Below are 14,450 nucleotides of genomic sequence, written 5' to 3' on the forward strand. Positions count from 1 at the left end.
TAAAATAACAATAAAAAAAGGACTTGAGCTTCAATTGCTAGGTATACATTTAAAAAGCCTTTCAAACTTGAATTATACAAATTGTGATTTGAATTATAAGTTTAGTGGAGAATTGGTATGATCATCGTTTGAGACTCAAATTAATGACATGGAAAGTCAGATGCAAGAAACAGCTGAAAGTACACACAAAAAATTAGACAGGATGAGAGCACAAGTCTGCAATCTGGATAATATACTGAGGGGATCAATTGCTAATGAGAAACTCTGCACAGAGAAAGAACAGATGGACAAACTATAATTCAACAAATAATGGGGGAATTTTTTCCCAGAATAAATGCATTTGTCTGCCAATTGCAAGGGCTTACAATAGTCCACCCTCAACTGATGCCACCCCACCCCCACCCCACACACAAATACAGGAACATCCTGGGAAGAAATACTGCACACTGTTTCCAGACAGACAGAGTAAGCACTTGTATACTTCATATGTTTGAAACCCAGAGCAGATCATCTTCTTAACAGCCTCTTCCTCTGTATGATGAAATTATTTTTAAGTACTAGTTACTGAATGAGGCAAACAATTATGCTAGAATAAAAATACAGACAATGAAAATAGTCTTTTATGGGCCAGATGCCGTGGCTCCTGCCTGTAATCCCAGCATTTGAGGTCAGGAGCTCGAGACCAGCCTGGCCAACATGGTGAAACCCCGTCTCTACTAAACATGCAAAAATTGGCCAGGCGTGGTGGCCCATGCCTATAATCCCAGCTACTTGGGAGGCTGAGGCAGGAGAATTGCTTGAACCCAGGAGGCGGAGATTGCAGTGAGCCAAAATTGCGCCACTGCACTCCAGCCTGGGCGACTGAGTGAGACTCTGTCTCAAAAAAAAAAAAAAAAGAAAAGAAAAGAAAAGAAAATAGTCTTTATGGACCTTTGAATATATAAACATATGAGTATAAAATAAAAATAAATGTTACAATGTCCCAAAGGAAAAAAGTGATAGATGAATTGTTTAATTAATCTTTTTAACAATAAAACACATGTATGTCTGTATATATTAATCTGTCACAGAAAATGAAGTACAGTTTTTGCTTTTTGAAAGCTTTAATTTTTGAAGATTTGTCCATGATGTTCTCAAAATTGATCTCCACTCTATGTTTAATAGAAAAAGATAGGTGAAATTCCCATTTTACAGTACATTGCAGAAATTGCAATAATGCCAATAGCTTTGTTGTTTTTTGATTGATTCTATATAGAGCACCATGTACAGCACACTACTTATGAAAGGATAAGTAATGAATATGTGTGAACTCCAAGAGTACATAGGCGCATTATCACTAATGTTGATTAGGAGTGCTGGTACATGGTGCTGATAAAAAGCAACCAGACTTTTAATTGGTTTTATTACTGATTTAAAATCGCACTTGCACTTTAGGTGGATCCCTTCCACCAACTGCATACTTGGCAGCAATTGAGAATAAGTTACTTACAAGGGAAAAATACTTGACTGCCATAGGGCTCATTTTAGGACTACTGGAAGAAAAAGACTGCAACCCCTGCATTCTTACAAAGCTAAGATGTTTACCTGGTAGAGCAAATGAAGATCTTCAAGGACATACTTAGCAATATATCACCTATATACTCCTTCTGTGGAAAATATGTGAGGATATACTCAACCAAATCAAAAATATGGGAGGAAAAAAAAGAAAAACAGTTCTTAACAGTGAACCTTGGAATCTCTGAACACACACACAGACACATACAGTCCATAATTCTGGGTTTTATAATATAACAGCTGATGAAGGACTCTAGAAATAGAAGAAAATTCTTCTAGATTCTAAATTATCTCAACAAAACCTAGAAGTTTCTGGGTGTATGTGGCAAAATGGTTCAAAGATCAAGAAGGCAGTATTTTGACAGTTGTATTTTGAGGTTCTTATTTGCAGAAAGGGCATAAATGGAGTATTAAAGTTGGGAGATAGTGTGTCAGAATGCAAGAAATATTTGGGGCAGGAAATATCTGACAACAGGGGCAGGAAAAAGACAGTAAACATTAGTGCAGTGGATAAGTATAGTAAAACTTCCACATTAACAACGGAAAAACATGGAATGAAGAGCAGTTTGCTCAGACCAGCAAAATAAGGGGAAAAAAGAAGAAACCTCAATTTAAAATAAATAGTCTAGATAAAGTAAGATGAAAAAAATAAAGTCAAGAATATGGCTATTAGGCTAACTATGAAAAGGTTAATTTTCCCATCACATATGGACATTACTAGGTAAAGGTTAAAAAAACCTAATTTAAAAACCATCATATTAATGATGTGCACAAGAATCATCATTGGGTTTAAAACTATTGTGTGAAAAATATATACACAGTTTCATATAATGTCCTTAGAGATTACTTATTAATTATAAGGGGAAAATTGTAGCTTTTCAGTAGATAAAATGGGGGGATATCAACTACATTAATATCACCAATAATGGGAAAAACTGACATCATACACCTCCTATGTGATGGAGCAAGTAACGGACCAAGAAGGACGCAGGCTCATGAAGATAGTTTTCCTGCCAAAGGTTCATAACCAGAATGTAATAGGAAACTACTGGGCCATCCAATAGTTTGAAACCATCCAAAATGAAGGGAAGTCTACAAACAACTGTCCTGGACTCTTCAACATATCAATATCATGAAAGACAAAGGAGGTTGAGTCGCTGTTGGAGATAAAAGCAAATTAAGGAGATGGGACAACTACATGCAATATATAATCCTGGATTAATATAAAAATTACTACAGATAAGACGGTATTAGAAAATTGGTGAAAATTGAATACGGACTGTTTATGAGGTAATAATTTTGTATTAATGTAATATTTCCTGAAGTATTTAGAGGTGAATGGTTAAAATATCTGCAGCTTACTCTCAAATGGATCTGCCAAGACACACACACACACACACACACCCACACAGCCCCCTATAGCCCCCACACACATTGGGGGATGAAAGCAGGAGACAGAGAGAACAAATATGGGACAGTGTTAACAGTTGGTGAACCTAGATGAAGGGTGTAAATGGGAGTTATTTGTCCTAGTCTTGCAACTTTTCTATTAATTTAATTTTTTTCAAAATAAAAAATTTAAACAACTTTTCTCATCTATATTCTGTTTAGAAAAAAAAGATGAAAATAAAGGGATGGCCAAAAAATAGCCAGGAAAAATAAAGTATTAACACTGATCATTAAAATTGCTAAATTTGATAAAGACACGATGTAGAAGGCAACATTTATGACAATACGGCACCCAAAAAAAGAAAAAATTGTGTCCCCACCAACATAATGGCTAAGTACCTAAGGAGGGAATTATTGGAAAAATAAGGAGAACCGGAAAAAATACCTGCTAGCAGACAAGAATAAGTAAGGATGAGAGGAATTAAAAATACATATTCCATAAATAATATATAATAAATTGACTGGGCGCGGTGGCTCACGCCTATAATCCGAGCACTTTGGGAGGCCGAGATGGGCTGATCACAAGGTCAGGAGATCTAGACCATCTTGGGCAACATGGTGAAACTCCATCTCTATGAAAATACAAAAAAAAATTAGCTGGGCTGGTGGTGCGCGCCTGTAGTCCCAGCTACTCGGGAGGCTGAGGCAGGGGAATAGCTTGAACTTGGGAGGCAGAGGTAGCAGTGAGCCAAGATTGCACCACTGCACTCCAGTCTGGTGACAGAGCGAGACTCCATCTCAAAAAAAACTATATATATATATATATAGATAGATAATAAGTTATCTATAATATATGAAACATAAACATGTATACAACCTTACACATTACAAATAATTTTTTCTTTTACACAAAGAATACCTCAACAAATTTTTAATCAAAATTTTACCACATATATTTTTCTGATTATAATTCAATAAAATTGGAAATAAACAATAAAAAGGTAATTGGAAATGTTCATTTGAAAATATGAAATGCACTTTTAGATAACCCTTAGTTCAAAGACAAGATTAAAAAGAAAATTAAAAACTATCTGGAAAGTTCTACATAGGGAAAAGAAAAATTTTTCCTTAAAAACACAAAATTTTATTTTGATCTTTGTTTATTCTCTCATAAAGTCAAACATAGATAATATCATATAAGTAATTTTTGTAGTGGGCTCAATAAAAAGTTGAATTAAGTATCATATTATTGGATATAATAGGGAGATACAATTTATCTTTACATGACATTTAATTTTTGTTTTATTAAACTTCTAGTAATTTCTGAACATATTATCAGATTTAATTTGTTGGCATGGTTATAAACTTCAGTTTATAATAATCTTAAATTATATTTTGGATTTTGACAGTTTACAAGAATATCTGGAAAGACAACATTTAGCTCAGGTTTGTGATGTTGAAGAGGATGCAACTAATGTTGCTAAGTTCATGGATGCTTTCTTCCCCGATTTTAAAAAAATGAAAAGCATGAAATTAGAAAAGACATTGGCATTACTTCGACCAAATCTCTTTCATGAAAGGAAAGGTAGGGAATCAAGCATAAATTGTTTAAGTATTTTATATAGATGAGATTTGAATAAACCCTAGTATAATTGCATTTAAAGACATTGTTTTAAAATTTAACATTGAAGAAAATGCACCTTAAGAAATTAATGTATTAACTTACTAATATCTTAATAGTGAATAAAACATATTTGTAGCTGAAGAGTTTACAAGGTATTTTCTAACCTGTGAATTTGTTAGAGTAGATTTTAACATTGTAGGAATTATTACATAATAAAGATTTAAAGCTTCTATGTCTGAAATGCCCCAGTTCAAAGCTGGGATCTACCATAACTGATAGTGTGACTTGAACAAGATATTTTACCAAGTTTATTTCTTCACGTGTAAAATTCAGAACATTAAAATGAGAAAACACAAATAAAGTACCTGGCACATAAAGAGTTAGTTCTTTTTAATCTCATCCCATATTCTTATAGCAGAGTGAATATGGCAGAACAAGAACACAAGTCATAAATTGACACTGTTCATTCTTTTTTTATACCTAATATATGGAAACATAATTACCATTAATATTTATATATTGGCCTTTTATTCTCTGACTTGTCCAACTACCTAGGAGCTTTCTAGGAGTTTTGACATAGTTTCCTTGGCATTTCTATGTAGACCAGGATTTCTCAACCTCAGACCGGCTTACATTTTGGGCCAGATCATTCTTTGTCCAGGGTGGAGGATTGACTGTGTTATGTGCATTGTAAAATGTGTAGCAGCATCCTTGGCCTCTACTCACTAAAAGTCAGTGTCATACCCCTCTTCCCCCCTGCCCCACCTCTCAAATTGTGACAACGTCAAAAATGTCTCTGGAGGTTGCCAAATGCCCCTTGTGGGGCAAAATCTCTCCGGCTGAGAATCATTGATATACACAGTAATAGGGTTTGCAAAGTGAAATACTTGTTCCTCTTCATTTCCATCTGTATGCCTTTTATTTCTTTTTCTTTCCTCATTGAGCTAGCTAGCACGTCCTGTATGACGCTGAATTGGAGTGATGAGAGAAGACATCTTTGCCTTGTACCTGATCTTATAGCAAAAGCATTTGGTCTTTTACCACTAAGTATGTTAGCTGTGTATGTCCTTTATCAGATTAAGAAAATTACCACCTCTTCCTAGTGTGGAGAGAATTTTTATCAGGAAAGGATGTTGTGTTTTTCTCAATTTTTTTGTATCTATTGATGTGATTGTGTTTTTCCTTCATTTTGATAATATGGTGGATTATTTTGATTATTGATGTTGAAACAGCCTTGCGTTCTCCAGAAAAATCCCACTTGGCTGTCATGTATTATCCTTTTTACACACTGCAGGATTTGATTTGCTAATATTTTGTTGAGAATTTTTGTGTCTATATTCAGGAGGGATATATGTTGATTTCTTTTCTTGTAATGTTTTTATCTGGTTTTGGTGTCAGAGTAATGCAGGTTCATAAAGTGAGATGAGAAGCAGTCACTCCTATTTTATGGACGAGATAATGTAGAATTTGAGTTATATCTTAAATGTTTACTGGAATTTATGAGTAAAATGATTAGACATGGGGTTCTCTTTTTTGGAAGATTTTGTTTTATTTTTGTCTTTTTGCCATTTTCAATGTCTTTTAATATTTAAAAAAGACAATATTTTCAAATACATGTTATTTTTAAATAAATAGACTTTACAGAACAGTTTTAGATTTACAGAAAAATCAAGCCAAAATATTAAACCATTGAGGACTTCGAGAAAAATTAAGAAAAATACTACAGAGTTCCCATATACCTGCTCCCTCCCACCTTCTCCTATCAACATCTTGTATTACTGTGATACACTTTTACAGTTAATGAACCAATATTGTTAAAATATCATTAACTAAAGTCCATAGTTTACATTAAGTTTCACTGTTTATTTTGTTCATCCTATGGATTGTGACAAATGCATAATGTCAGGTATTCCCATTATAGTATCATACAGAATAGAATTGCCACCCTAACAATCCCCTGTGTTTTACCTACTAATCTCTTTCTCTCTCCTAACCCCTGGCAACCACTGATCGTTTTGTTATTTGATATGTTACGGAATGTCTTAGAGTTGATATCATACAATATATAGCCTTTTCATTATATATATATATATATATATATATATATATATATATATTTGTTTTTATTTATTTTTATTTTTTGAGATGGAGTCTTGCTCTGTCACCCAGGCTGGAGTGCAGTGGGGTGACCTCAGATCCCTGCAACCTCCGCCTCCCAGGTTCAAGAGATTCTCCTGCCTCAGTCTCCCAAGTAGCTGGGATTACAGGTGTGCCACCATGCCCGGCTAATTTTTGTATTTTTAGTAGAGAGGGGGTTTCCCCATGTTGGCCAGGGTAGTCTAGAACTCCTGACCTCAAGTGATCCACCTGCCTTGCCTCCCAAAGTGCTGGATTTACAGGTGTGAGCCACCACACCCGGCCAGTAGACAGCCTTTTCAGATTGACTTCTTTCATTTAGCAATGTGCATTTTGTGTTCTTCCATGTCTTCTGGTGACTTGATTGTTCATTTCTTTTTATCACTGAATAATATTCCATTGTATGTATGCAACTAAGTTTATTTGTGTAGTTACCTATAGAAGGGCATCTTGGTTGCTTCCAGTTTTCAGCCATTATGAAGAAAATTGCTGTAGGTGTTCATATGCAGGTTTTTGTGTGGATGTAAGTTTTCGATTTAATTGGGTAAATATCTAGGAGCATGAGTATAGGATCATGCTGTAAAAGTATGTGTAGTTTGTAAGAAACTGCCAAAATGTCTTCCAAAGCACCTGTACCACTTTCCATTTTTGTTAGAAATGAATCAGAGTTCTTGTTGCTCTACAACCTTGCCAGGATTTGGTATTGTCAGTTTTTGGGAGTTTAGTTACATTAATAGGTAAATAATATTACCTTAGTGTTGTCCTTGTTTACAATTCCCTAATGACATATTATGCAGAGCTTCTTTTCATATGCTTACTAATCATCTCTATATCTTCTTTGATGATGTGTTGTCTCTTTATACTTTTTGCCCATTTCTTAATTGAGTTGTTCATTTTCCTCATTGTTGAGTAGAAAGGTTTTTTTTTTGTTTATTTTGAATACAAGCCTTTTATCATGTATGTGGTTTGCAAATATTTTCTCCAAGTTTTTGGTTCTTGGTTTCTTAAAAGTGTCTTTCACAGAAAAGTCTTTATTTTTAATTTAGTCCAGCTTATTAGTTATTTCTTTTTGGATTGCGGTTTTAATGTTGTATCTAAAAACTCATTGCTAACCACAAGGTCACCTAGATTTTCTTCTGTGTTATTCTCTAGAAAGTTTATAGTTTTGTGTTTTACATATAGGTCTATCATCCATTTTGGGTTATTTTTATGAATAGCATAAGGTCTGTGTCTAGACTTATTGTTTTGAGAGGGTATTTCTAATTATTTCAGCACCATTTGTTGACAAGACTGTCCTTCCTCCATTGTATTGCCTTTGCAACTTTATCACAAACCAATTGACTATGTTTGTGTGGGTCTTTTTCTGGGCTCTCTGCTCTGTTCCATTAATCAATGTGGCTAGGTCTGGTAGTATCACTTCTCTAACTTTGTTCTTCTCCTTCAATACTGTGTTACATCTTTGGCCTTTTCATATAAACTTGAGATCAGTTTGTCAATTTCCATATCCACAAAATAACTTGCTGGGCTTTTGGTTGGGATTGTGTTTAATCTACAGATCAAGTTGGGAAAAACTGACATCTTCATATTAAGTCTTGTTATCTATGAATATGGAATATCTCTCCATTTATTTAGATCTTTGATTTTTTTTCACCAGAGTTTTGTAGTTTTCTTCATTTAGATTCTTTACATATTTTGATAGATTTTTACCCATGTATTTTCTTTTTTAGTGCTAGTATAAATTGTTTTGCTTTAAATTTCAAATTCCAATTGCTCATTTCTGGTATATAGAAAAAAATTGACTTTTGTATATTAATTATAACCTGAACCTTTGCTATAATTGTCTCTTATCAGTGCCCGAAGTTTTGTGTTGTTGTTGTTGACAATGATGATGATGATTCTTTGGGATTTTCTACATAGACAGTCATGCCCTCTGTGAAGAACAATAGTTTCATTTCCTCATTCTGAATCAGTATACCTTTTATTTCCTTTTCTTGTGTTATTTCTTTAGCTAAGATTTCCAGTATGAATTTGAAGAGGAGTAGTGAGAGGGAGTAGCTTTGCTTTTTTTTCCGATCTTAGAGGCAAAGCCTCTAGTTTCTCTCCATTAAGGACAGTGTTAACTGTAGGATTTTTGAAGATGTTCTCTAGTAAGTTGAGAAAGTTTCCCTTTATTCCTCCTCTGGTAATAATTTTTATGATGAATTGGTATTAAATTTGTCATATGATTTTTCTGCATCTACTAACATAATCATATGACTTTTCTTCTTTATCCTATTAGTGGAGATTATGTTAATTGACTTGCAAATGTTGAACCACCCTGGCATACTTGGAATAAATCCAGCTTGGTCATGGTTTGTAACTTTTTTATACATTGTTAAATTTGAATGGTTAATATTTTGTTAAGAATTTCTGCTCCTATGTTCATGAGAGCTATTGGTCTTTAGTTTTTTTTCCTTGTAATATCTTTTTGAATATTATGGTAAGCCTGGCCTCATGGAATGAGTTAGAAAGTGTTCCCTCTGCTTCTATTTGCTGAAAAAAATAAATTGTTTCCAGAGAATTGGTGTCATTTATTCCTTAAACGTTTTGTAGAATTCACTAGCAAAATAATCTAGTCCTGGTGCTGTATTTTTCAGAATGTTATTAAGGATTAATTCAATTTATCTAATAGATATAGGGCTAATCATATTACCTAGCTCTCGTTGTGTGAGTTTTGGTATTTAATACTCAGTGTATTTCAAGGAATGGGTCAATTTATCTGAATTATCAAATTTGTGAGCACAAAGTTGTATTGCAGAGAAAAAGTCTGCTGTCAGCTTGGTTTTTGTTCCTTTGTAGATAATTCAGTTTTTGTTGTTGGTGGTTGTGGCTTGATTTATTTAGATACTTGCAAAATATTTTTCCTTTATTTTTGCTCAATTGTTTTTCAAGATTGTATAGATATCTAAGAATGAACTGATCTTTACACATTTATTTAACTATTAAGCACCTTACTTAGAAATTTGCCTCTGATTGATGAGAAGTAAGGTATCAAGGTGTGGGCCAGGTGCTGTGGTTCACGCCTGTAGTACCAGCACCTTGGGAGGCCAGGCAGCCGGATTGCTTGAGCCCAGGAGATCAAGACCAGCTTGCACAACGTGGTGAAACCTCATCTCTACTAAAAATAGAAAACGTAGCCGGGTGTGGTGGCCCATGCCTGTGGTCCCAGCTGCTGGGGAGGCTGAGGCAGGAGAATCACTTGAACCTGGAAGGTGGAGGTTGCAGTGAGCTGAGATGGTGCTACTGCACCCCAGCCTGGGCGACAGAGTGAGACCCTGTCAAGAAAAAGAAAAAAAGAAAAGAAATAAAGGAAGGAAGGAAGGAGGGAGAGAGGGAGGAAGGGAAAGAAAGAAAGAAAGAAAGAAAGAAAGAAAGAAAGAAAGAAAGAAAGAAAGAAAGAAAGAAAAGAAGAAGAAGAAAGAAAGAAAGAAAGAAAGAAAGAAAGAAAGAAAGAAAGAAAGAAAGAAAGAAAGAAAGAAAGGTCAACAAGGTGTTCGGGGCTTTGAAGTATGATTTTTTATGCATCAGGTTATTCCATGAAACTTCTATGCAATTGCTAGACACCTTTATCTAGAACCAGGAATTCTGTGTGTCTTCATACCTGTCACCAAATATGGCATCAGATAGTGTCACTGGAATGCTTGAAAGGATGTTTGAAAATTCTCATGGACATAGTGCAAGCAAAATAAAATATTTATTATTATATTCATCATGGAATTTAGAGTGAAACAAAGAAACTCAATGCCATCTTGCAAATAAGGCATACTCACCAATATTTTTTCAATTTATCCGTTGGACGGTGAGGACCCTCTCTACACCTGGTTTATAATTCCTTTGTGATCACCTAACTGAGACAGTGCAAATTAGGGAAGGCAATCTCCAGGATTCTCAAGGATTGACAATCGACCTACTCTCCCATTAAATCTACTTTTTTAGCTTTATGCAGATTTACCTTCCCTGAATATTTTTCCTGAGCTTTTATCGTGAGTCATTTCAAGAAGCTATTAACATTATATGGCAATTGCTTGGGGATTGGTTGTCAATTTTTAAACTGTGGTCATCAGGTACCCTCATTTGAGAAATCTTTTTACAAAATTAGTAATTAAAAAAAAACTTCAGTGTCTTCTAAGAATTAATATGATTCCACTTTTTCAACTTTCAAGAGCTATATATCCTGTGTTTTCCTTTTTTTTCTGTGAGGTAGTTCTGAAGCAAATTATTTCTTAAACTGTATTAACATGCATGATACTTTGTTTTATTCTTTCCTTACAATTGTTTGCTTAGTTCTACTTTATTCACTTTATTTCCTGTTTTTTGGCCTCAATAAGGAGCTTAAGGCTGTTCAAGATCTTAGTAATATTTGTGCTTTTGACTTATTCTTCTTTGTCACAAGATGACCTGCACAGCTCCAAAGATCATGTCCCTCAAACATTCAAAAGCAGGAAGCAGAAGGTGGTGTAGGACAGAGGTTCTCCCTGAGTGCCTCTCTCAGAAGAGTCCCCAGTGTATTTCCTATAAATATCATTGACCATAGCTGGATCACACTGCCACACTATCTGTAAGGAAGGATGGAGGTGTGAGTATTGGATTTTCCAGGCTTCTGTAGTGGGAAGTAGGCAAGAGAGAAGAAGGTTGAGAAATACCTTCAGGTATTCAATCACCTTGTTTATTCCCAAATGGGACAAATCAAATCATGGTTATTGAACATAAAAATTATTTGTAATGACTTCCATAATTGTGTTGGTTGATTATTTAGGTTACTATCTACACACACACACACACACACACACACACACACACACACAATCACTCACATTCACATGCATACACCCAAGAAAAATATTTAATGAGATACCTATGTGTGTGTGTGTGTGTTGTATATGTGTATGTGTGTGCATGCATGATTCCTATACGATGAAAAATTGGAAATAGCATCATAATGAGATGTTAAGAGATACTATTCACCTTAAATTAAAACCTAAGGAGGTATTTCTGCAAACTTTCAAAATTTCGTATGAGAATAAAGTGCATTGTATGCCCTCATGATAGTATATTATGTATTGTGTACATAACCAGTAATCTACCAGTTTAAAACTTATTATGTAACTGTTTTTATTTAGATGATGTTTTGCGTATTATTAAAGATGAAGACTTCAAAATACTGGAGCAAAGACGAGTAGTATTATCGGAAAAAGAAGCACAAGCACTGTGCAAGGAATATGAAAATGAAGACTATTTTAATAAACTTATAGAAAACATGACCAGGTAGAATTCAGGTTGAGAAAATTCAGTCTGATTTATTTTTGAATCATGTAAACTTTCTCTTAAGTCTGGTTTCTATTTAAGCTGCCAAACTCCTCAAGTCTGTAAACATGTTCTGAATTTACTTCTCTACCAGTCCTGCTCCCATCCCAATCCTCTGCTCACCTGCCTGTCTTCTCTAGTCTTCCTGGAATGTTACTGGAATAGTAGGAAGGTCTCAGAGGAAGTTACTGGAGTCCCATTGAGTTGAACACCAGAAGTCCAGGGTGTACAATACTATCAAGTTTAAGCAGAGAACTGACTGACTCTCAAGAGCTTTTGTAATCTTATAGTTAACTAGTTCTAGGAAAGAATGAGTTGCTAGAAATGTGCTGGGTTTCTTTCTGGAAGAATGACTGAAATAGCAATTGAGGCTGAAATCCTGCAAGGGCATATAAACCAGCAGGACCATGGGAACAATGAAAGAAACATCTACAAGAGTCATGGCACTCCCCTTCCCTTCCTTTCCCTGCTTCTATTCTTTTATAGATATGCTCTTGAAAACATATCAATGGAAAAAAATAGCAGACCTCTGTTAAAAGATTATTTTACATGTTACATGTTTTTGATCTATTTAACAATATGCATTTGATTGCCTATACATAATTAGCTACTGAGCTACACTTGTTATTACCTCTTCTTTGTTTTCTTTTCTAATAGTGGTCCATCTCTAGCCCTTGTTTTATTGAGAGACAATGGCTTACAATACTGGAAACAATTACTGGGACCAAGAACTGTTGAAGAAGCCATTGAATATTTTCCAGAGAGGTAGGATTCATACCACGGGTCACTATCTGTTTTCGTGGGCTCCATTTTAAACACCTTTTTAGATGTAGAGTATTGGAACCACAGCTCTAGTCCAAGGGAGCTTCTCAGGAAAGCTACCTTTCCTGGGGAAGGAGTGGACTGCTTATGACTGGAGGTCCAACCCAGTGACAGCCTGAGGATGGCCAAGGATTTGCAAGAAACCATTGTGAGGTGCTAGGCTTGGGGCTGGGAGCTAAGAGGTGTATATTTCAGTCAACAGGTCATCTCTTGGGAGAAATATCCACCCTACCCGCTATTTAGGAGAAATTCCTTTGAGAAGGTTATGGTGGCAGCTGTAGCTTCTTTAACTGATCATGAGTTTTAAGACAATGATGACTAATTGAATATGTACTCTACAATTTAGTGGGAACATTTATTGACTTAGCTTACTGATTAATCTTAGAAATCAGCTAAACTTTGTAATCAACTTGACCCCTGGCATATTACCTGACACATAGGGGGAACTCTTTCAATATTTTCTGAGCTTACCTGCTAGGCTTAGTATCATCTGCAGGATAGAAATAGTATCTCATGCATCTCCATACTTGGCATGAAGCTGATGGAAACAAATTGAATTTCAATTCCCTTGAATTCTTCATGCTGATTTTAGGGTAGGATTCAATTCAAAGGAAGAAAGGACACCCCTCATACCCCCTTCAGGTGTGCAAGAATATAGATGCTCTTTGAGGCACTGCAAACCTGACATACATGTTGACACAATAAATAACAATAGTTATGAAGCCTCACTTACATGAAAGCTGAAGTGCTTTCTTTTGGGTGGGATACACTTAAATCTGACTTGTGTTGCATTAACATGTATTGCCCCTTAGTTAGCCCTACTCAATTATGTCTTTGCTTATGTGCCAATGACTGTGAAGGATAATAAGCATAGAACCTCTGCAAGTGGTGTGAGCAGAGTGCCATGGAATCATTTAATAAAATGTGGCATAGAATGCAATGCATGCTACCAGAGAGAGGGATTGCTATCAACACAAGGCGTGTGCCAGTAGGCACACTGGTCTAGACACTGTGGCACCAAGTGTGGAGGCTCTCAGTTACTGCCCCATCTCCACCCCACTATCATACTGAAAATTGCCCCATGTTCACAATTGATCTTAATCTTTATTTCTAATTGATCCCCACTTTTCCACTTTCCTTGGCTCCACCCACCACTTACGGTTGCTTTAGGAATAACTCTTTAAATGGAACTTCACCCCTTTCCTGTGCCTGAATATCGGATTCTATGCTGGCATTGTTTTATCCAAAATATGATAATTTGCGTAGAAGAGAAGCACAGCAACCCCTCATTGTTACCTGTTACTCCCTCTATCCCACTATTCCTCCCCTGACATTTTCCAATAATCATGTTTAACAGCATAACATCTCCCAACAGGGTTGGGAGAATGCTCTGCATTGAGTAGAGTAAGTGCTCAGGATGGCTCAGGCTGTTTCATTCAGTCATTGTGCAAATCCCTCACCCCTGGCAATCACAGAGTCCAAGGGACTAGGGCTGAAAGTATCTCCAAATTAGAGGTGTGGGAACAGCCAAGGGCAGAATGGAAAGGTCAAGGTGATAAGGCAAAAAAACAAAAACAAACAA

General features: G+C 35.6%; 1 protein-coding gene across 2 annotated transcripts in view; it reads left to right on the plus strand.

Moving 5' to 3' along the window:
* NME8 (NME/NM23 family member 8) overlaps positions 1 to 14,450 on the plus strand; it is a 58,032-nt gene that overhangs the window by 24,030 nt on the left and 19,552 nt on the right. For both annotated transcript variants that reach the window (XR_008667483.1, XM_019030612.4), the window contains exons 11-13: positions 4,353 to 4,528; positions 11,863 to 12,007; positions 12,704 to 12,811. Coding sequence is in view for 1 of the 2 variants with exons in the window: in XM_019030612.4 (XP_018886157.2) it covers positions 4,353 to 4,528; positions 11,863 to 12,007; positions 12,704 to 12,811 (429 nt within the window). In the remaining variant the exon portion in view is untranslated. The remainder of the gene's footprint in view (positions 1 to 4,352; positions 4,529 to 11,862; positions 12,008 to 12,703; positions 12,812 to 14,450) is intronic.

The sequence above is a fragment of the Gorilla gorilla genome, chromosome 6 (genome assembly GCF_029281585.2).
Source record: "Gorilla gorilla gorilla isolate KB3781 chromosome 6, NHGRI_mGorGor1-v2.1_pri, whole genome shotgun sequence".
In the NCBI taxonomy this organism is placed as follows: Eukaryota; Metazoa; Chordata; class Mammalia; order Primates; family Hominidae; genus Gorilla; species Gorilla gorilla.